This window comes from Xenopus laevis, chromosome 5S, assembly GCF_017654675.1.
Source record: "Xenopus laevis strain J_2021 chromosome 5S, Xenopus_laevis_v10.1, whole genome shotgun sequence".
Classification (NCBI taxonomy): domain Eukaryota; kingdom Metazoa; phylum Chordata; class Amphibia; order Anura; family Pipidae; genus Xenopus; species Xenopus laevis.
The window spans coordinates 98,027,964-98,053,371 of NC_054380.1; the positions used below are offsets into that span (position 1 = coordinate 98,027,964).

The window sequence follows — 25,408 nt, forward strand, 5'->3', positions numbered from 1 at the left end:
ATATCTCCAGACTATTTTGCTGCAGTCTTGAAATGTTTGTCACTGTGGGTGTAAAGCAGTTAAACCCTTGTGTCTGAGAACCCATAGTGTCTTTGGATCTCAAGGGTTTATTATCTGACCTTCAACTATGGTGGCAATCAGTCACTGTCAGTTCCACTGAACTTGCAAAGTTAGCAGACAAATCATCTAAAGTTCGAGTATAACTGTGAACCAAAACGAGTTTCCCACCTCCACAAAATCCATCCATCAGCATGCAATAAATCCCACATTGTCTTGGGCAAGTTTACTGACAGCAATGGACACCAGTTTATCAATTAAATTACTTTATTAATTTATATTTTTTACCAACCTGCTGTGATCCATCTCCATTTAGTAGATGCGGCATCATTGCTACCTCCCCATTCAGCATGGGTGGCAGATCCAGTGGCATTTGGTCGGTCATCATCATTGTGACGTACATTCATGGAGAATTATCCTCAGCTGCCTTTCTAGAAAGCAAAATATGAATATTATTTTAAAATGAAAGTCTTTACTTCCCGAGGCTCTAGAAACAGCTCATCCATGCCAAAACAGTTTATGGCATAACAACATAATAAAAATACATTTTGGATCATATAAGTATATTATATGTCATAATGGCCCTGAAATGAATTATCAGTGTAACCACTGCACCGTACTCATATTAAATCTGGGTACTGAGAGAGTGATATGGCTACTGCTGTTACCGAGACAGCCACAAGAAATTTAATAGAAATCAAAACTGCCCACAACTAATGCCCCAAAATGCAGACTGCTGCATATTCAGCCAATAATTATGGCCTCTGTGTCTACTCTCAACCTTTCTAAATAAAATGAACATAAAGTAACCCAATGTGATTTGCAAAAAAAATGCTGAAATGGTGTATTTTCCCATTTAGCAACCTCTGTATGATCATTTTTCTTGACGGTATAGTTCTCGACTCACTCAGCTACTGTAAGACAATAGGATTAACACATTCTCAGATCTTTTACTGAGTTCATGTTAAACACAGGTGTAGAATCCCCCTTTAAAAGCAACACAAAAGACTCGCTGCCCAGCCTCTGGGTATCCCTAGAGAAGTAACTTAAGAAGTTTCATTCATATAACACCCTTCTATGGTCAGCAAGGGACCATAAACCAATATTTCTATGCTGGCAGTCAAGCTGTTTAAGGGAATTTGGCTCTGGTAAAAAAGGTGTCTCTGGACAAATTTATACAGTTGTTTTTAAACATGTTTCCAGTTTAGCATCCTAGGGAATATCATATCTGCAGCTGATACAGTTTGAAAGTCCTCAGGCAAAGTAAAAGGCAGATGGATAAAGCATACAATTTAAAGTGTCATTCCTTCTGACATACCAAGTTAAATGTATAAGCTGCAGTTCATAGAGGTTCTATTCATATAGCCTGTCTGACAGGCAGCTATCATCACTGCTTCACTATCCATTGGCAACATACGCCATTATGATACTGACTTTTTTTTATTTTAAACCCAATGAGAACAAAAGAGATTGTTTGCAATTGATACTGACAACTCTAGTATGTGGCAAAGCAGTACTGTACAAGTATGGGATCCGTTATCCGGAAAACTGTTATCCAGAAAGTTCTGAATTATGGAAAGGCTTTCTTCCATAGACTTCCATTTTAATGAAATAATCAACATTTTTAAAAATGATTTCCTTTTTCTCTGTAATAATAAAACAGTACCTTGTACTTGATCCAAACTAAGATATAATTAATCCTTATTGGAGGCAAAACAAGCCTGTTGGGTTTATTTAATATTTAAAAGATTTTCTATTAGATTTAAGGTATGAAGATGCAAATTATGGAAAGATCCGTTATCCGAAAAGCTCCAGGCCCCGAGCATTCTGGATAACAGGTCCCATACTTGTACTGGGAAAAAGTGCATTTTGGTATACAGTACAGTTCAACCATGCTTTATGACTTGGACTCTATATGTATAGATAAATACACACTTCTTAAAACTGCTTATGGCACCATAGTTAATTTAATTTATGGGCTGCAGCCCCAACAATCAGCCTTTTTGCCTCCCAGTATATATTCAATTTCCTGTTATTGAGCCCCATTTGCCATCAACACGTCAACCATGCATTAACAATAACAACACATGACTAGTCCTTCAATGTGACGGTCACTTGATCATTGTAAAACTAGATGATTGGCTACCAGATTGTGCAACATGTGCAGGCAATTCATTCACTTGTGAGGATCAGCCAGAACATAAATTTCATAACTGAAGCTGCAAGACACTTTGGGGGTCATTCATCAACACAGGGAAATCAGTAGCCCATGGCAACCAATCAAATTGTGCCATTCATTGTTCTACCTGCAGCTGGCTAAAAAAAAGACAATGTCTCTTTGCTATGGGTTACTGCCCATGGGCAAAAAAATGTCTTTTTATTTGCAACAAATATGTACTGTGTGACACTTCCCAACAATGTAACTTACAATCGACACGTTAGTATGGCAGTGTGACCTGCTAGAGTTACCCATGTGACTGATTTGGGTTTAATGATAACTTATTTATTTGTGAGTCTAAAATGAATTCAGCACAGTACAATTCCTGGGCAGTTAGTATGTTTCATGTACTAATATAAATAGATATTTCCATGTAGTCTCTTCTATAAGGCCATCTTCTCTACTCTTCAAGTCTTAAATCTCAGCATATACCAATACACACTCAATCCTTTAAGTTTGCTCTCGTTTTAGCATGTTAATTTCAATTTGGTTTGCGATGCATGAGCTACTGTAGAAACCTACACCAATGTCTGACTGCGACACCAGGGGCCCACCAATTAATCTTAGACCAGGGCCCACTCCTAGTACTATTTTTCTTCCTCTCCTCTCTCAACCTCTATTCTCCTAGTCTCTTCTCTTTACATACTATACTCTATTTTTCCAACTATTTAGCCACTTTGTTCTCATAAAAATAGGGAATGGCCATGAAATAGGCCGAATGTTTAGCAGCATGTGGGCCCACTGACACCTGGGCCCACCTGGAGTTTTCCTGGTATCTCGGCGGGCCAGTCCGACACTGACCTACACTGAGATTTCAGATGATTTGTTTCATTACTCATTAGCTAATGAGAATTGGCTTTTGAGTATGTACGGTGTGCGGAATTTCCTCTTCTCTAATGTGGTATCATAGGGCACAAAGCAAGTAACGCAGGGCTATGGTACACACATCTGACTAGGGAAGCCCATAGCATTCAAAATGTCCTCAACTGATTCTTGTTATAGTATATAAGAAGAGCATTACTGTATTCCAAATGAGATGGATGGAGAATAGGAAGTCACCTTTTTTCTTCAATAGATGTGCCATAGATTTAATGCCTCCCCCTCACTTATGAATCCAGCAGAAAGTGTGCTCATGCTAAAATCGACATGTGGCATATACTAATACTATTCATTAAAGGTATTTGGGTTCAAAAAAGTTCCTTTCACTTCTGTATAGTTATGCTAAGCGTCATTGCATCCATCCAGCCTTGTGCTAAAGTGTGCCTTCTGATACTAGTGAACCGAGGCATTTCCTTCAGTCCTCCAGGGATACCATACAGGGTGCATCGATAGAAGCAATACACTAATGCGATTTTAAGGGAATGCACCAATAATGTCACAAGCCATACTCCCTACTGTCAAGTTTAACCTGCTATACCATGGATCTTATGCCCCCCTCAGCTGTTGCACTGGACCACTCTACGGGTAATAGTCCCACAGTTTGGGAAATGCACTGCAAATGGATTCAAACAAATGAACTCAGTGTTTCCATCTATGATGCAGGCCACACATTTCTTAAATCAGGAATCTCCAATCTGTGCCCACTGGCTGTTATACAACTTCTACAGCAAGGAATGCTAGAGCTGGATTTTGGCAAGTATTGGAGGGCCACAGGCTATATGGACACTTGTTTTCTGCACAGACATGCCTAGACAAAAAACATCCATGTGTTAGACATTTGTGCTTTTCTTTTACTTCTTTTTGAAGAAATAATCTTAGCAGTTGCATATTTGATGTCAATACGAAGAAATAGAAATTCAAATGAAACTTCTAAAGTTGGATCCAGATGAGAAGCATTAGTGGTAAAGCCACATTTCCCAAATTAAGGAAAGCATCGGTCCTGCAGTTGGCCTTTTCAGTTTTTTCCAAAAGGAATCATTCTATAGACAGTACTTTGATATTACTTACTTTACTATTTGCATTTAGGTTGAGTTCCCTCATTAAATTCATGGTACAGGTATGGGATCCGTTATTTGGAAACCCGTTGTCCAGAAATGACAGAAAAGTCTCCCACAGACTCCATTATAATAAAATAATCCACATTTTTAAAAATGATTTCTTTTTTTTCTGTAATAATAAAACAGTAGCTTGTACTTGATCCAAACCAAGATAGAATGAGTCCTTATTGGAAGCAGTACCGGCTTATTTTGTTTATTTAATGTTTTCAGGATTTTCCAGTAGACCTAAGGTATGAAGATCCAAATGATGGAAAGATCCGTTTTCTGAAAAACACCCAGGTCCCAAGCATTTTGGATTACAGGTTGCATACCTGTATTTGCCTCATTCTTGATTAAAACTGACTGCCATTGCTAATATTGCACAGTATAAATGTGTCCCTGATATATGAGAGACCATTAGTGTGGCAAATTAATCATGATCTTCTGACCCATGTTTCTTTAGGGCTACATTAGTTACTTCCCAGATGCCTGCCTAGGCCTCACCAAGATAATCTCTAGCCTGCCCATAATGTATGTTGTAACCATAACACTTTTTTCACTTATTCCTGCCACACTTCCTCTTGATTAAGGTCATAAATAAAAGTTTTTGGACCACAGAAAAATTGTCAGTTAGAAAATGTATACACCCCTTATCAACATTAGCTGAATGAATAGGACTTGAGATGAACGTACTTTTGCATATTGCTTTAAAGGGGTGGTTCACCTTTAAATTAAATTTAATATGTCAGAATGGCCAGTTCTAAGCAATTTTTCATTTGACTCTATCCAGCCTTTTAAATGGGAGTCACTGGTCCCAACTAAAAAAACACATGCTCTGTAAGGCTACACATTTAGGGGTCTATTTATCGAGTTTTAAAGGGGAAAACTGGAATTTTGAAAGGGGGAAAAAAACTTGAATTCTTTGATGTTCTGAAGCTGCTAAAAATCCGAATCTGAAACCTTTTATAAATCATGTAGAAATCAATGGCAGAAGGTCTCTTTAACAATTGAAACATGTTTTGTGCCTTCATAATTCTCGATCACTGGTTTTCGTTCAATAATCCAATAAATTTGAGGAGGCGAAAATGTGATTTTTCAGGGTGACAATTCTAAAAAGTTGCACGATTCAAATTGTTGCACAATTTTGTGACAACTTTTTCCTTAACCTTTTCAAATAAATGTATTGGTAAATTATGGGGATTCGGGTGTGGGAGTTTTTTTTTTTATTATAGTGAGAAAAAGTCAAGTTTTAGTAAATACCCCCTAATTGTTATTGCTACTTTTAATCATCTTTCTATTCAGCCCCTCTCATATTCATATTCCAAACTGCTATAGTCAAAAAACTATGTTTCTGTTATTTTTGTCACTATACAAAAACATGAAGTTACTATCGCCTTAGCACTACCTGTTCTTCCAAAATAATTTCAGCTGATAAAACGAATTACCAATCCACTGAGCAGCCCCTACTGATGAGCTGCTCAAAAGCTGTTGCATTGAGAAGGGAAAGGTTTGTTTGTTATAAGATAGATAAGGAGCTCTTAACAAATTACCCTGTTTATAAATGAAGGTGAAGGTTAGTTCAGTAAACAAAGCCCGACTTGCAAATTAGTACTTAGTATTCGTATAATGGCAACAAAAAATACATTTTAATTTAAAGCATTTGAATGCTTTAAATTAAAACAATAGGAAGAATGTAATTTTAGTAAAGATGTTTTTATGTGTACAATGTCCCTTTAATTTAGCCAACCCCAGATGGAGTCCTGCAGCAGGTCAGGTACCTGTGGGTTACCCGCAAAAAAGTGGGTACCTTGTGGGATGAGGGTAGAATTTTCAGGTGCGGGTATAGATGCGGGTCTGCGAGTTGTGGGTTGTGGGTTGGGTTGTGGGTCTCATCTATATTTCTTATCTTATGTTATACTGTCTATATTTTACTCCTTTTAAAATTCTCCACCGCCACCGATTTGCAGCAACAGCATTTCCTGTTTAAGGTGGTTGGTGGGTTGTGGATCAGGTTGCGGATAAGGCAGTCGCGGGTAGTGGACCCAAGCAGGTAAATGTGCTGGTTGTGATTCGGGTCGCAGGCTGTGGGTTTAGGTCCGGGTCTCAAAAATTAGTTCCACGTAGGACTGTAACCCCAGACATGAACAAGCCTATTGTATTGAATTCAAATTGCAATGAGCTGTAATATTTTAAAAGCAGCCTTCACTGACTGGACCCCCTACCATGCCCCCTATAGACTGGGGCTCCCAGCATCTATTTCAACTTCTCTTTTGAGTCATGAACTAAAATGTTATCTAAATGTTGATATTCTAAACCTTGATGGTCGAATGTGACTTTATAAGTAACTATTATGTATTTGCATGCTGGATAATGTTTTTAAAACTGAACAGCTAGTTCTAAGAAGCAATCAGATTCCTGATTTTTATACACTTGTTTAAAAAAAAAGCCATAGAAATGTGCAAATTCTCAAGGTCTCTGGCTCCTAGGATCAGCCTGGTACTGCTTAAACTGTAGCACATGCATACAAAGTAGATTGAATGAAAATGCATGTGAGTAAACATTTAATTTAAAGGTAGTCGAGTCAGAAAGAAATCTAAACAGGAAGGAAGAATCTTTATACTTTTTTTTTTTTTTTTTTTTTTACCATAGAAGAGTCTAAAATAGTGAAATATTAATGCCTGTGTTTTTGGAAAAGCTTTCTTCACATGTGGATTCTACACAATTATACATCTGTTCACAGCGGAAGTAATTTGATCCTGAAAATATTTTTAAGCAGGCTGCAAATCAATTGGCCATTGTGAGCACATAATACAGTGCTATCTGATACAACAGTCATTTGAATTTGACGTTTACATGTGGAAGAAAATTATGTAAAAAAAAGTATATATATGCATCTTGCTTCAGTAACTAAGTTAACAAAGTTATACTGTCTTGCAGACAAATATATAACAAGTATATTTATACTGCAGGCAGACATAGTTACAATAAGCATTGCTCTGGGGTTTTCTAAACAGTGGGAAATTCCAGGTTATGTACCTTTTTGGACCCTTCGCATTGGTGATTTCCACCAATTAAAACGGTAAGCCCACACAATAATTCTCTTTGTCACCAGACACAAAATAGACATGTGTATCATTAACATAAAAGCTTAATTGTACAAACACTTTGTGCGAGGCTGAGCTACTATTGCCAAAATGGGTTTGGGTATGACACAAGCTCTTGGGAGCAGAAGACCAAAAAATATGCTCATGCAATATCAGAGGGCAAAATACTGTATATCCGAACTGACACCAATGGACTCTACTACATATGTTTTTTTTTTGTTTGTTTTTCTCGGCTATCGCCGCGTAGTCAGCTTCACCAGAACCCACAAAATCAGCCTCTGCTTTGGTCTTGTCTTGTACGTATGTATTTATGTGTACTCATATAGTGCTACTTGTTGATAAAGCCTCTCAAACATAGTGATGGGCGAATTTGTCCTGTTTCGCCATGAATTTCATACGAAATTCACGGAACTGGTTGAAAAATTTGCGAAACTCAGATTTTGACTCCGGCAACAATTCTCTAGCTGGTGCCCATTAAAGTCAATGGGCGTCCGTTAATCGCCGTTGAAATTGTAGCAAGCCGCTCAAATTTATTCTCCGGTGGCGAAACACGGAAATTCGCTGCAAATTCGCGCCTGCCGAATAAATTCGCCCATCACTACTCTTCCACAAATCCATAGCTAGGGTTGCCACCTGGCTGGTGTTTTACCTGCCTGGCCAGTAAAAATTATGGTTGATCCCAATGTTATTAATTGGGAAAAAAGAAAAATAGATAGGAAAGTATTTTTTTTCGGGAAAAGTTGGCAACCCTATCCACAGCTGATCCCAAACATTCCTTACAAATTTCATCTTTACAACGCTGTTTCTGAAAATGGTGAAATATCATGGCTTTTAATCACTGAATCAAGAAACACACAGACAACCTTTTCATCTCGGTGTGCCACTATTACATCGGAAGCTAGGCTATGAGCATTTAGAATTGTTTTCCTATTGCTGGGGCAATAGGGACAGTGCATGTCAGTAGGTAAGCATCCAAATAAGAACTACAGCAACTGGTTGCATTTACACCGTCACGTGCCTGCCAAAGCCAATGAAGATCCTTTAAAAGTCCAATCAAGTGATGATTTGTACATAAAAGTTATATGAAAACCTCAATTTCAGCTGCTAATAAATCTATAGCTCACAGCAGGGACGAAAGGATGTGAGGTTGATTTATAATGCAGGTCAATCTAAAACAAATGAAATTGTACAATGCCAGATTTTCCACTGCAGGCTAGAATATACAAATTGGATTTAGCGCTACAATACTTTTACTTTAGTGAACGAAACAAATGTCCACATTCTCCTGTTCTTTGTTCTTGAATGGTTATCTATCTTCTCCTCAGTTTACCAGTAACATTGTTTAACATGCTATTGGCAACAGTGCACCTGCACACCAGACTCCTTTTACTTCTGTCCCTGGAAATAGAGCATTCACTTCATTACTGTACCTTCATTGAGATATATGGATTTAGCTTTACAAGGGGATGTCTGTCTAGCCCTTCTCAGATGCACAAAGAGAGATTCTGTTGCTGCTTTTGAGGAGATGGTTAAGATATGAACATTGCAAAAGGAAGATACCATTCAACACTTTTATCTCTAAATGTATACTGTACAGCTCTTTCACCATAACCTCCTCTCCCATTCAGCAAACTGAAGACTGCACCAATACATCCTGACTGTATCCATACAATACAATTCTTTCACCACGGCCTACTTAGGATCCCATTCACACTGGTGAATCGATGGGTCGCCATAGGGGTCTCTGAGATCATCTTGTTTGGAGTAACTAGACTTCACATTTTCAATTTTATAAAGTTATACGCAATAGTTATATTTCATCTTCAAAAAATAAATATTAGCCTTTGAAATAAAAAAAAGGCAACCATACACAAGCTGGTATTGGGGTTACCTTATGTATTAGCTAAATACTTTCAGATTTATATATCCAAATGGATTACAAGATGGCACTTATAAATGGATCACAAGAAGAGCCTAAATGAACATGAGTAGAAGTGGGAAGCGGTGCAGCTTTACCATTTCCTGCCCTATCAATGATAAATATATACAGACATCACCCAATGTACCATTGCCCTTGGATGCAATAGGGAAAATAGGGGTGGTTCGCCTTTAAGTTAACTTATAGTATGTAATACAATGGTAAATTTTAGCAACTTTTAAACTGGTCTTCATTATTTATTTTTTATAGTTTTTAAATGATTAGCATTCTTCTTGTGACTCTTCCCAACTTTCAAAACAAATGCTCTGTAAGGCTACACATTTAGGGGGTTATTTTTAAGTCTGAATTTATCTCAATATTTTCTACAAACTCTAATTAAATTAAATTTGCTCCGGTTTTTTACTCTTATTTATTATTACATTTTCCCGAAGGTTTGCTTTGCGGGAAAAAAGAAAATCAGATTTTCACGGGGTTTTTTTTCAGATTGTTTATCAGATTTTTTCCGATTTTTCATCAGATTTTCAAGATTTTTCGAAAAATATGAAAACGTTGGGGTATTGTACGTAACTCATTGCACATCAAAAAATCATTGGGACTTCTGCCATTGACACATGCAACCTCGACAGGCCTGAGATGCCGGATTTTCTGATTCAAACTTTTCCATCCTCGGGGTTTAATCAATTTCAAAAAATTTTTTAAAAAGTCTGACTTTATTAAAAAATAATTTTTTGCATTCGTAGTTTAGTAAATAACCCCCTTATTGGTGTTTTTTTTATAACTTGTCTTTCTATTCAGACCCTCTCCTGTTCATATTCCAGTCTCTTATTCAAATCAATGAATGGTTGCTAGGGTAATTTGAACCCTAGCAAACAGATTGCTGAAATTGCAACCAGGAAAGCTGTTGAAGGAAAAGCTAAATAACGGAAAAACCACAAATAATAAAAAATGAAAACCAATTGCAAATTGTCTCAGAATGTTACTCTGTACATCTTACTAAAATAACTCAAAGGTGAACAATCCCTTTTAAGGGTTTTCTTAACTCCATAGACTAGAGTCCTGCACGGGTCCATTTTTTGGGACTCGAACCCGACCTGTACCCGCAACCTGCAATCCGCCACCCCAGACCCGCAACCCGACCTTACCCGCAAGTACCTTATCCGCAACCCAGACACGTGACCCGCTGACCATCAAGAATCAGGAAGTGCTGTCATTGTAAACCGGAAGTGACATCATCAGAAGTAGACGTAATCAGGAAAAAAAGCAATGCTGTCATAGTAAACCGGAAGTGACGTCATCGGAAGTAGACGTGACCAGAAGAAAGGAGTGAATATTGATATTGAGAAGACCAGCGGCCCGACCCGCAACCCTTTAACCCACAGAACCGCCGACCCACGGGTATACCCGCACCTGGAACTTCTAAACGCAACCCGCCGGTAACCCGCGGGTACCCGACCCGCTGCAGGACTCTACCATAGACTCCTGTACCACACTGTATCCTTCTTGAGAAACTTAACAGTCAAAAGCTTGAGGCTGCTATGCGCTCTTCATATCATTCATTTGCATGGGAACCAGAGACAAACTCAAACAGACTCAACATAGTAACTTTTTAAAAAATAATAGCAAATATGAGATTAAAAAAAATTGAGATATCTTTCACTGAGATGAACAGTATATGTCCCCACATTTTTGCCTTAATTGAAAGACGCAAATTCACCGTGAACTAAAACACCAGATGTAGAAGCAGCTGCTGCTCAGCTGCAGTTCCCATTACCCATCATTCTGAGAATAAAGGGACTAAATAAAGAAAATAAAGGTACTAAATAAAGAACATACCATGTTTACCATACCATGTTTACCCATCCGGCCCAGTTTTGCTCCGGGTCATGCAGGTGAATAACAGGCAAACCAATGTGTGCACTTATGCCATTATTCTACATTGAAGATTACTCCAAATGTACATTAACTGATTTAACGACAAATAAAGTATTATTTAAATAATACACAACAGCCGTATCCATCGGCCTTGTGTTTTATATGGTCATGTAACTCCTCAATGACATATCCTTACATTTTACAATAAAGAGTACTTTTTCATTAGATAAACCAAATACTGTACCCCCTACAGTAACATATAAAGATATTATAAGTATCTTATATATATATATATATTGTTTTCCAAAAGTAATAGAAAAAGAGGCACTCACTCAGATAGGGGCATCATTGTATAGGACTCCTGTGCTATAAATCAGTGCTTCCTAAACTCTAACAAGGAACACAAATTAAGTTGTGCAATTAGCTTTCTGAACCAATACTAGTAAGGCAGCTCATTTTAATCACTGTTTCTATTGTAGGAAGAAATGCCACCGTATAGAGATCATAAAGATTCACCATAAACAGCATGGAGACTCTGTTTTGGGTCCTGACCCACGGCTCAAAGTTTCCATCTGTTCACCCAGCACCTACATATATGTTATACAAAAAAAGCTTATGGCTGACATAAGACATACTGGCACATTTTCACAAATTATTATCTAAATACATCCATGTTCAGACACTAGTCTCCACGTTTGCAAATCTCCCAGTATGACATTAGACACCTCCTCGCATCTTACACATACTTGCTGCCTGCAAATCAGTTATTGGTAAAGGCATCTCTTTGACCACACCCTGGCTATGCATTAACATATTGTATTTTCAGCATACTATTAATGTTGCACTAGGTAAATTCCAAAGATTCCACTATAAAACATGTATGTTTCTACTGAAAGCATGAGGGTTCTGCTTAAACTTGCATCAATATAAATGCAAACTCAGCAATATAAATCAACTTAATAATACTTAAGGGTGACATATCCAATATTGCATTAATTATATCTGTGAATTTTTTTTAATGTTATTTTTAAATTTCATTAAAATGTTTATTTAAATGTTATCCTTATATGTGGCAGGATTGTATATGTGTTTAAACCCTACAGTGTCTAAAAATAATATCTTTCTCGCCCTAATGGTATGCGATGGGATAAGGTTTATGGAACAGATTTCAGATGGAACAGGCAATTGCTTTGCTGTGCTCCTCAGCATGGCACCTAAAGCTGACCATTGATGTGCAGATTTACCTTCATATCGGACGAACGATCGTTCTGTGCCATCTCACGACCTGCTACTAATCATTCAGATCAAATAAAGTAGTAAAAGCATGCCTCCCAACTGTCCCTTTTTCGGAGGGACAGTCCCTCTTTTGACAGCTCAACCCGCAGTCCCTCATTTGTACTGGAAAGTCCCTCTTTTCTGTGCACTGAACAGCCAGAAAAAGAAACAAAGTTTCTCACTTAATTGGCTTTTAGCAGAGAGCCCAGAACACCTAACAGGTGCAAATAAGATACTTTGTAACAATTTTGAGACACAAAAACACAGTTTAGATAAGGAGAAATATTTTCAAACTTTCATAACCTGCCAAATTTTGTAAAACAAACATGGTAATTAGGGGTGTGGCCACAGAAAGGGGTGTGGTCAAAAAATTGCTGTGCTACGAGCGGAAAAAAAATTTTTGCCCCTCTTTTTACTTCCAAAATGTTGGGAGGTATGTAAAAGAACAGATCTGACAATGTTCTGCCCCTGACAGCAATCGTACGAAAGTTATGTCCGACAAAAGCTGGTGACAGTCTCCCACTGATATCGTCAGATTAGCAATACATGCAGAGATATTAACGGTAGCCGAAATTTTCTAACCTGTCCGATCAACTGAACGGCAAATCGTCGTCTCACGAAGATTGTTGGGACATTCCACACATGGCCCGAGATTCGTACGATCGAATCTTTGCGTCTATGGCCAGCTTAAGAGCCCAAAGACATCAATGTGAAATACATGAAAAAGCCAACATGAACAGTTTCCAGTCTTTCCTGTATGGTTTCAGGATGAAAGTGCCAGTGCTGATAATTCCGACCTTTCATTTTTAACTAGAAGGCAACAAGTGAGTGATTTTGGGTGCTTTAGTACTATACTGATCAAGGGCAGTATAGAAATACCCTAAATGTGCCTTGTGTGCCTAAGCAGACTGTTTAATAAATATGCTGAAGTCATAAGCCAAGGGCTTATGCTACGACGGGTTGAAACTTGGCCTTCTAAAAAAAACACAGGCCGAGAATCAGCCCCTTACCTTGTCTGCATCTGGAACCACTGCGTCAGCCTAGGTACAGTCACACATGGTGGATTTCAGCACCAAAATATAAGACTTATTACATTAGTAAAGTAGAACCTGCTGATTATATAACTTTATTGCAAGTGTGTTTCACGGTGCAAAATTCCTCTGGATCATAAACAGAATATTTAAATGTAGCGATATCGTAAGAACAATGGCAAAGGACCATGAAGACTGAACAATGCACAGTACAATGCTCCATACTATCTGCATAGTGATAGATAACAAAAGAGTGAGCTAAGGTCAGACTATAGGATATAGTGGGCAGAGTGTATTTATTGCAATTAGTAATGCGCTGAATCCTTCGCTAAAGATTCAGCCGAATACCGAACCGAATTCTAATTTGCATATGCAAATTAGCAATGGGAAGGGGAAAACTTTGTTACTTCATTGTTTTGTGACAAAAAGTCAAATGATTTACCTCCCTGCCCCTAATTTGCATATGCAATTAGGATTCGGATTGGGTTCGGCCAGGCAGGATTCGGCCGAATCCCGAACTGAACCCTGGATTTGGTGCATCCCTAATTGCAATCAGGGCCGGAACTAGCGGTAGGCAGAGTAGGCACGTGCCTAGGGCGCAAAGCTGTACCTGCTCTGTCGTCTACCCCATTGTCCGCTCCCGTCTCTCCCCGACTGGCGCTGATAGTCTCTTGGTAATTGCGCTTCTGCGCATGCGTGCATGTAGATTTGCGCATGCGTGCCTGAGCGTAGTTTCGCGCATACGCACTCCAGTCAGCCGGCGCCGTGGCCGGCCAGGTTGCCTAGGGCGCCTGGCCGGGTTGGCCCGGTTCTGATTGCAATTATGTATGCATGGATTCCCTTTATTGTACCATTCTTATAAAGCACAGTGTTTATTGTTGGGGCTCTATAAATAGAAATATACATGCAGTCAAAGACACACCCATACAAACCTATAATTATATTGGTGCCATGAAGACCAAAAGAACGTAGAATGTTTGAGATCTGAATCGTACACTTATGTCTACTTTTTCTGAATGATAGAAGGATTATTATACTCCTTTGAGAGTGTAACACATGAGCACTGATTAGTAATGTTTTCTTTTTCTCCTACACATAAATAAGAAATGTACCCTGGGGAAGCCGGGACAAAGAAAACAAACATTTGGTTTTGTTGGAAAGCGCTGCAGTTTGCTGCAGATGTTTGGATTCATAGCAATAATACAGTAGTTGGCTTCAAAATCCTTAACTTGTGCGTTTTTTCATAAGTTAAGGGACATTGTTATTCAAATGTATTTTGTATTTGCTACACACACAACAAATGTTCACACTGATCAGATGGAAGAACAAAGAACTAGCAATCACTGTGCGATGCTATAGGAATATGCGATACTTTAGAAAATGAGGCTGATAGGATTCCACCAAACACTATTGTTCGTTCCCTACATATGTACTAAAGATGTGCTGTGCTTTCTGCAAAAATACATGATGCTGAATATTGATACCAGGGAGACCCGTGACATGGACCACTGCAGTTCTGATTTTCAGTGTTAAGTTTGGAAAAGCAGTCATGTTTACCATGGTTTGGGTTCTACAAAGATATTTCAAATAACTTCCAGTTCTGCAAACTATGTCCACAATCAGTGTCAGGCACAAATGTTTTAATTAGGGCCATGGCTCATTAGTGAAAGTCACAACAGACGTGTCCAAGACATTAAAGCTGGCCATAGATGTTGAGATTTTTAAAAGATCCGATCCTCATTGTGAGACCACGATTTTCTCGGAACGATCGTAAGATCGTATGAATTGACCATCAACTAAAAAAACCAATTTGCCAGGAAAACAAAGGAAAGCTGCCTGCTTGGCCTGCAAACATAGATAAAGAGAAAGATTTTTTTGACGTGGCCGATCAATTTCCTGACAGATGTCCGCCGAAAAATCATAAGATGTACGATCGTTCAAATCCCACTAACCGCACGATAATTTCGAAGGATTGGTCGGACTTCCCTAAAATCAGTCATTTGGCAAGAAGAATCGTCGCGTCTATGGGGAGCTTAATAGTAGGTAACCAATGGAAATCTACACTGTCCTCTAACTTGCTACCTCACACCAGTAGCCAGAGACACCTTATATATAGCAGCAGATTGCTCAACACTGGAACAAGCAACTTCCTATCCAGAAATACATTTCTTATTTCTTCTTAATTACATGTGTAACTGGCGGTGGAGGAGGCCAGTACCAATACCTTTCCCCAATTAACAATTTTTCACATATCCAGAAATACTCTCAAGGTTTGTCTATGGATGCTGGAAATCACAGAGGCTTTTGGAGCGGTGATACTGAGGTTCCAAAAATGCTAAATTTTAATGTATTTATGTGTAACAGATATTCTTCCTCAGTTATTTGGGGGAAGGGGTCCTTAACTGCCGTAGTGCAGTAACTGGCGATACAGAAAGGCTTAACCCTCACTTATGGAATTATTGCTGATATGAAAATTACTCCTTAATGCCCCTGTGGCCAACCATGCATCCAAAACCACTGGTTTAATTGGGTTGTTCACCTTCAAATTAACTTTTAGTATGATGTAGAGTGATATTCTGAAACAATCTGCAATTGGTTTTCGTTTTTATTATTTGTGGTTTTTGAGTTTTTTAGCGTTTTATCCAGCTACTCTCCAGTTTGCAATTTCAGCTATCTAGTTGCTAGGGTGTGAACTACCCTAGCAACCATACACTGATTTGAATAAGAGACAGGAAAATTAATAGGAGAGGGTCTGAATAGAAAGATGAATGATAAAAAGTAGCAATAACAATAAATATGTAGCCTTACAGAGCATTTGTTTTTTTTTAGATGCAGTCAGTGACCCCCATTTGAATGCTGAAAACAGTCAGAAGAAGAAGAAGAAGAAGAAGGCAAATACTTCAAAAACTATAAAAAATAAAAAATGAAGGACATTTGGAACGATGCTTAGAATGAGCCATTCTATAATGCAATAAAAGTTAACTTAAATGAGAACTAAACACTAGAAATTAATGTGGCTAAAAATGTCCTATTTCTATACTGAACTTATTGCACCAGGCTAAAGTTTCAGCTTGTCAATAGCCGCAATGATCCAGAATTACAAACTTGTCACAGGGGGTCACCATCTTGGAAAGTGTCTGTGACACTCACATGCTCAGTGGGCTCTGAGCAGCTGTCGAGAAGCTAATCTTAGGGGTCGTTGCAAATTATCAAGCAGAAAAAGAGGTTGGCCTGTAATATAAGCTGATGCTACAAGGCTGATTATTAAATTCTGATGCTAATTGCACTGGTTTCTGCGCTGCCATGAAGTAATTATCTGTATTAATTACTAATCAGCCTTACATTGTGACATTTATATTCTATGTGTACTGTATATTGTGAGTGGGTCCCTAAGCTCAGTAAGTGACAGCAGCACAGAGCATGTGCAGTGAATCAGCAGAAAAGAAGATGGGGAGCTACTGGGGCATCTTTGGAGACACAGATTTTGCCTGCTAAAGGGCGGTGGTTTTAGATCAAAAAATATTGTACAACGTTTCTAGCTACTTCTTTAGTTAAGCTTTAGTTCTCCTTTAAAATGAACCATCCTACAAATAATTCAGGAAGCTGGCACATAATGCTGGGATTTGTATTTCTTCAGCAGATAGACAGACAGCCTTCCCTGAAGTAAGGAATTTCTGGACCTCAGGAGGATAATATTTACAGGATGGTGGGAGACGCACCATGCAGGAAGGTTCCAGTAAACAAACATGACATGATTAAGAAATATGGGTCAGATAATGAGCATTACAGAGATAACAGGTATCTATTAAATACAGGGGTGTAACCTCATTAGACTGCTACAGTCAGGAAAATGTCAGTTTGCTGATGTTTGCTAATTCCTTTTAAAAACGGCATATACACAGGACTAATGTTTGGGATGAAGGGGCCCCTAAATGTACAGAAAGGCAGAGGCCCCAACCAATGAAAACAAAGCATATCAGGGGGTTTAAGCACACCCAAGAGCCTCCAGCTGTCAGTGGGATGATGGGGCAGTAGTTCAACTACAATCAAACTTACCAATTTTTTTATAACAATAAATAACAATAAATTTGTAGACTTACAGAGCATTTGCTTTTTAAATGGGGTCAGCGACACGCATTTGAAAGCTGGAAAGAGTCTGAAGAAAAAGACAAATAATTATAAAGCTATTATAAATAATGAAAACCAATTGAATAGTTGCTTAGAACTGGCCATTCTATAACATACTAAATGTTAACTTTTAAGGGCACTCGGAAAGCATCCTGACCGAAGACCATGCTCACAACAAGGCTCATGTAATGTAAATTTGGAAGGGCAGAAACCTTCATTTAACTCCCCCCCCTGTATAACAAAGAACACAATCTACTCAGAAGCCTATTTATCTTTCTGTTGCAAGTTAAAGCCTGTTTTCCTTCCCACTAGCACAGCAAGCAGCCAGGAATTCTCACCATTGATGTGAGCACTAGTGGCTTAATACACATCTTCTATATATACAGAATATGTACATAACCCACAAGCACCGCCTACACCCTGACACTAGAGCTGTGCAATCATACATATATTGGTACACAGATAAGTCATGGTTTCCCACTAGAAGGGCCAAGGGCTCCTACCACCGAGACATTTAACTTGCTGCACTTCAGTTTAAGTGAATTATTTCTTCAAATACCTTTTTCATTTGGCTCACATACTGTACATAGCATTCATTTAGTGACAGTGACAAAAGCCACATAACATTTTTTCAATAAAGCCTTTATTATAAATGCTGCTTAGAGATGTCATCGCTCATGATCAGTGCTTAGTAATCCAACCCTATTGTAAAATATGACAGCATTGAATATCACTTAAGAGTTGTGTGACCTGTATAAAAGCATTTGCCCTGTGGCCTTGTGCCTTTCTATATTAATGGAACTCTTTGATGACTTTTATTAGCTATTATTCTGAAACCCCCATCTAACTTTACACAGTATTGAGCAATAAGCATGGTGTTATCTTAAAAAAAGTCATTATTACAGGCATGGGACCTAGGGTTTTCCAGATAAAGGATTCTGTAATTTGGATCTTCATACCTTAGGTCTACTAGAAAATCATTTAAGCATTAAATAAACCAAATATGCTGCTTTTGCATGCAATAAGGATAACTTATGTCTTATTATTTATTTATTATTACCGAGAAAAAGGAAATCATTTTTAAAAATTTGCATTATTTGATTATAATGGAGTCTATGGGAAACGGGTTTTCCAGAATTGAGAGCTTTCTGGAGAATGGGTTTCAGGATAACTGATCCCATACCTGTAATACTATTTTTATTAACATGTGGCCCCAGCTTGCTTTGGTTTTCCATACACAGTATATAATTAATGTTCCATTATCCTTTGACATGTCATGCAACAAAATCAGAACAAAACTAGGTCTACCAAAGCAATAATGGCAACACCATAAAACTCCAGTTTGACTACAGCCGAATTATCGAAACTTTTGCACATACTGTATATAAATGTAACAAAATCAAGGGGTCTCGTATCCCTCTCACATTTATGTTGTAAGTTAAAAAAAGCAGCTTTTCTCTCTCTGTACTGTTAGTGCAGAAGGGAGCGTGAAGTGGATTCCAAAGCACCACGCAGTTCATGCCTAAGGCAGCAAGCAGCATTAACCAAGGGGAAATGTGATTAAGGAATGTGCAGAATACCTTCTGCGGCGTGCGTGGCAGCCAGTGGTTTTTATTCAGAGAAAGCTCAATCCACTGTCTCAAGCACTGTAGCTTTACACATATTTGGAATAGCAGGGAAAACATGCTTCCAAACTTCTTTATGATTTTTGTACTTAAACAGGTACTAACACCTAAATGTTTTTACAGCCGACATCTGTAAGGGTTTATTTTATTAATCCATTACAATTTGAGTGACATGTGGCCCATATTGTCGGCGCTATTACTACAGAAAAGCTTTGGCTTGTTTTGCACATATCATTCCGCATAGCACTTGTGCCGGCTGTTATAGATCTATGGGGCTCTCCTGCAACTGCAAATAAAATAAGGGCTCTTGCACAAAGACATTTTAATGTGCATGTTGATTATTCCTGTTTATTGTGCATTCAGAATCCACTGTTATAAAATGTTTAAATACTGATTGCAAATTGTATTGCAAATGTATAAAATACTGATCATAATGAAATCATTTATTTAATGTGTTTAGGTACATGCTATCATTCTAAAGGTGTATAGAGGATCATGAACGACTTTTTTTTTCTGCTTATCTGCACTTAAGTACTAAAACCCAAATATAGCTTATCTGTTATCTGTTATATGTGGGCCCTGCAGCCCTATCTAAAAGTTGAATGGCAGGCCCTATGACTATATAAACTACAGAGGAAGCAGTCTGGGCCCCCTTTTCCCCAGGTTCCCCTGCGACTGCGAGGTCTGCTTCCTCTATACTAACACCACTGTTCATTAGACCTTTTGAATCAAATACACCATTTTAAAGGGGTGGTTCAACTTTAAGTTGACTTTTAATATTTTACAGAATGATTAATTGTAAGCAACTTTGCAGTTGGTCTTCGTTTTTTTCTTTTTATAGCTTTTGAATTATTTGCTTTCTTCCTCTGACTCAAGTGGGCGTCACGGACCCCATCTTAAAACACATGCTCTGTGAGGCTACACATTTATTGTTATTCCTATGTTTATTTTTCATCTTTCTATTCAGGCCCTCCCCTATTCATAATCTAGTCTCATATTCAAATAAATGCATGGTTGCTAGGGTAACTTGGACCATAGCAACCAGATTGCTGAAATTGCAAACTGGAGAGCTGCTGAATAAAAATCGAAATAACTCAGAAACCACTAATAATAAAAAACTAAAAAACAATTGCAAATTGTCGAAGAATATCACTCCCTACAAGATACTAAAAGTTAATTTAAGGTGAAAAATGACGTGTCAGCATAGAAAATAAATTACATTTCATGTCATGGTGTTAGTGGTCCTTTGGCCGTATTATTTAGAAATTTATGGCAAAAACAATGCAAACAAATATTTCTGATATCCAGTGTCTATAAAGGACACTGAGTTCTGCTAAACTGCTTTTTTCTTAGTTGTAAGGAAAGCTTATAATCCCCAGCAGCTCCAAATTCTATTATCACAATAAAATGTTGCCAGATCCTATAATTTACAGAAGCACAACATCTGGAAGTGCGCATATCATACCAACGAGCCGCTGCTCAAACAGGAGCCTGTAGGAATATTTGTACTCCCAGTGAAACCTTTAAGAAACCGGTAAAGATGGCCATAGACGCAAAGATCCGCTCGTTTGGCAACATTGCCAAACGAGCCGATCTTTCCACGATATGTCACTAACGGGCATGACTATATCGGGGGTAATCTGAACGTTCGGCCCTACGGCCGAATGATTGGATTACAATGAGAGCGCAATGGGCTCCGGCGGGATGGTCGGGACAAAATCAAACCTGTCCGATCAACCAAACGACCGATCTCCATCGGACGAAAAATGTCAGGACTCTCTACACACGGTCCAAAAATCGTACGAATTCTCGATTAGTACGATAGGATCTTTGCGTCTATGGCCACCTTTAGGGTCAGGGCACACAGGCAGATTCGGGAAGATTAGTAGCCCAGCGCCAAATCTCCTCTTCTGCGGGGCGACTAATCTCCCCGAACTGCCTGCCCTGCCGGCTAAAATGTAAATCGCCGGCGGGATGGCACTCAGAGCAATACGTTTTCCGAAGTTTCCTCGTCAGGCAACTTCGGGCGACTTTGGAAAATGAATCGCTCCGAGTGCCATCCCGCTGGCAATTTACAATTTAGCTGGCGGGAAGGCAGTTCGGGGAGATTGGTCGCCCCGAAGAAGAGGAGATTTGGCGCTGGGCGACTAATCTCCCCAAATCTGCCTGTGTGCCCTGACCCTTAAGGAGTTTACAGAAGATCTGCTAGAATGTGTACGTTTATACCACTAGTTTCAGTCTTTCCCCCCTTTTGCTTTAGTAAAGACTTTTTTCAATTACTTTCTATTTTCTATTTGTCTATTGGGGAGGGGGTTGCCGACTCTTTAACTGTTCTAAAATGATACATTTACTTGATACATTTGGGAGCAGATTTATCAAGGGTCGAATTTAGAGTTTATGGGAGTTTTTATAAAGCATATTTAGAAAAACTCCCATAAACTTGATTTTCGAGTTAAAAAAAAGGAATTCAAGTTTTTTTAAAAAGGAATTAAAAGAATTTTAATTTGGGTTAATAGGATCAACCCGCAAACTCGAATCGATTTGAATTTGATTCAAGTTTTTTTCTCTGTAAAAAAACTTGATTTTCCAGATGCCACCAAACAACTCAAAATTGATTCCAGGATGTTCCCCCATAGCCTAAAACAGCAATTCCGCAGGTTTAAAGTGGTGAATAGTCGAATTCGAATTCTTAAAGTGGCAAATACATGATACATTTCAAAATTCGAACTAGAATTTTTTATAAACTCGAATCAAATGTTAACTATTCCCTAGTCAAATTACACTATAATAAACTTGAAAATTTGAATTTTCACTTTGACCCTTGATAAATCTGCCCCTTAGTATATCTTTGTCCCTGCTGAGCAGAATTCCTGAGTGTCATTAAAGGCAGCTTTTAGAATTGATACAATAGTTGTTAATATTCCACAGATACTGCTGAGAAATGTACCACGTAATTGTATCAACTAAATGTAGCAAATTGTAACAATTTAGAATCTGCTCCTGGATCACTGAGCTGCCAGATTTAAACACTAGAGACAGGACCAATAAACTTTAAACTTCAATTTTGGGAAACTGCAAAAAAGAGGGAAAGCAATTGAAAAAGTCTTTGTTTATGGTGAACAATCTGAAAACAACTGAACTGAAAAAAAATGTTTGGAAGGTGAACAACTCTTTTAACACAAACCAATGTTACTGCTCTCATGTGATTTTGCTCCGTTGCACTTGACTAATTTCACATGAGGAAACAGTCGGCTAGCGGTGCCCACAGAGGAGCAGAGGTTATGTTTAAAGCAGCCTCTCAAGGGCCATTGAATTAAGCTGCCTCTATTAACCTTTTGCTAGGTACAAGGACCAACCCAATTAACACTGGCTTTTTATTTTAAAAAGGTAGTTCTGAACTAACTCTATTCAAGGTCACATTAACCTCTCCCTCACAGGTTTAGATCCAATACACCCATGTTTTCTGTTCCTGAAAAAGGATTTTCAGTAAGAAAATATAAACAGATTGAAGGGACATGTCTAACAATCCCACAAATAAATATTATGGATATTAGTATGTGTGTGTGTTTAGATTATAAATTCAAGCCCTAGTAAAACTGAAAATACTATATAGGCCATGTGATATTTTGTCCACCTCTGCCTTCTGACAGAAAACAGCGGTAGAAAGAACACCCCTGTCAGTTTGTCATCAAGCTGCCCATACATTAAGTGGCAGATTTATCAAGGGTCGAATTTCGAAGTAATGGGAGGTTTTTATTTTAACTCCCATAACTTCGAAATTCCAATAAAAAAAAAACAACCGAAATTCTTTTGAAAAATCTATTGTTTTTTTCCTGCGGGTGAATACGCTGTATTCGAATCGTTCGAATCGAAGTAAGATTGTATTCGAATAGTCCAAGTACACAAAAATATCTTGAAATTTTAACTTTTTTACTTAAAATTTTAACTTCGACCCTTGATAAATCTGCCCCTAAAAGATCCGCTCATTTGGATCATATCTCCAAAAGATCCGCTCATTTGAAGCATATCTCCAACATGCTTCAATTAATGTGTACTGTTTTTATAATAAACCTGACTGTATGCAGTGAAATTCCCCCTTTGTTGTACTTGCTCTGACTTCTGTGGATAGGAAACTTCAGTGGTCCCAAACTGCTCTGCAGGGAAACTGATCATACTTTCAAATGGCAGGGGGCGGCCCCCACCTTGCTTCTCAGAACTCAAGCAGCTTTGTTTGTTTCCCTGTACAGCAGCTGGCGACTGTGTAGAGATTTTTATTCGTAGACCCAGTGGAAAGTACCATTTGGAAGGTACACTATGCATCTGAACTGGATTAACATTGCTTCTCACCAATGACTAAAGAAAAAACACATTGCAACTGGAATGTAAATGGAAACATCCGTGAGAGCAGCATCGACAAAATGTTTTAGTTGAGGTTTTGAAGCTGATAATAGGTAAAGAGGACAGAGGCAGAGGACTTCTTGTATTTGATAATAGGTAAAGATTGCTCTTGTTCTTGTAACCCACAGCAACCAATTGTTTGGAGTTGCTGTGGGTTACAAGACATGGAGCAAACTTGCAGTACCTCAGTACCCTGCATCTGCATTCCTTCAGAAAAAGCAGGGAAAGCACTGATCAGCTTTTTATTGACTTTAATCATTTTTCCAGTGCCCCATGCAGATCTGTACTGACATCCAACATAGGCCCGGTCATTTCAAGTAGGGTTGCACGAATCCACTTTTTTGGATTCGGCCGAACCTCCGAATCCTTTGTGAAAGATTCAGCTGAATACCAAACCGAATCCGAATTCGCATATGCAAATTAGGGATGGGAAGGGGAAAACTATTACCTTATTTTGTGACAAAAAGTCACTTGATTTTCCTAATATGCAAATTAGGATTCGGTTCGGCCAGGCAGAAGGATTCAGCCGAATCCGAATCCTGCTGATAAAGGACAAATCCTGAACCGAATCCTGGATTCCGTGCATCCCTAATTTCAAGTACACAATGGACCTAATAGCCCCCCACAGGCCCAATAAATAGTGACAGTCTACACATTACCAGTCCATGCCTGACTCCATGTTTTATTTCATTATATGACAACAGAATAACCAGTGAATGCTTTTTAGCCAGTTAAAATCTAGTTAAAATCTATAGACATGTCTGGCTTTCTGATCTGTGTATTTAGAACATCTGGCCTTGGCCACAGCCACGCATAGCAACAAATACAACTGGCTCTCTGCAAATAACATGCTCAGGAGCCAGAGACAGTAACCATTTCTGGAGAAGATTAGGATATAGGCATGCAACCAATTGCTCTTCATTCTGCCTTATCCTGTACTTGATATAATGTTAGAATCAAATAACTACAAATTTTTTTTATAGCGGTCATGAGTTTGATATTTATTACAGGAAGCAAAAAAAATGTTACTATAAAGGGCAAATATGGAAAGTATTTATAAATAATGTTAAGCTTTTGTTTAGGTTCACTTTATTAGCCAAGAGAAGATTTTAAAATCTATTGGTATTTGCAACATGTTTCCATTCCTTCCTCCCAACTGCTTCACTTTGTCTGTAACAGCTCTTCAGTCCTAATTTCCAGACACCATTAACTCAGTGGCATAACTATATATAACTATATATGCGCTATTGTACGATGCCCATAGTCACACCATCAGCCTCATTTACTGAGGGAAACTGTGCCATATATCAATTTTTTTAAGAAAAAAAAAAGATATTTATGCAGACATCATGTTATCTTGCATGTCCCCAGTTGAGCGTTGTCAACTTGCAATGATTTTATCTGAAACGTCACTTCAAATACACATTTGACAACAAAATAGGTTGTATCTTTTTTTTTCAAAGGTATAGGCTTTTTGCATGTTGCAACTTATACTTTTTATTACTTCTAAGACCAAGTCAAAAATGTACACATCTTAGAGTCTGCCTTTTCTACTGCTGGAAGAAATATGTGCAGGGAGCCATGCTCTTCTACTAAGAAAGGACAGACAGTATCTATCATCTATCTATCTATCTATCTATCTATCTATCTATCTATCTATCTATCTATCTGTTTGCCTGTCTGTCTGTCTGTATAAATCTATCTATATATCATCTATCTATCTGTCTGTCTGTCTGTCTGTCTGTATAAATCTATCTAAATATCATCTATCTATCTATCTATCTA

At 38.3% G+C, this 25,408-nt stretch overlaps 1 protein-coding gene across 2 annotated transcripts in view; it reads right to left on the reverse strand.

The window, feature by feature from the left end:
• Nucleotides 1-25,408, reverse strand: part of fndc3b.S (fibronectin type III domain containing 3B S homeolog) — a 190,444-nt gene that overhangs the window by 151,910 nt on the left and 13,126 nt on the right. The window contains exon 2 of one of the 2 annotated variants that reach the window (XM_018265699.2): nucleotides 350-484. In XM_018265699.2, the coding sequence (XP_018121188.1) occupies nucleotides 350-460 (111 nt within the window). In that variant the 5' untranslated portion in view covers nucleotides 461-484. Of the gene's footprint in view, nucleotides 1-349; nucleotides 489-25,408 lie in introns of both variants that reach the window. The other variant, XM_018265698.2, reaches the window with a different exon arrangement.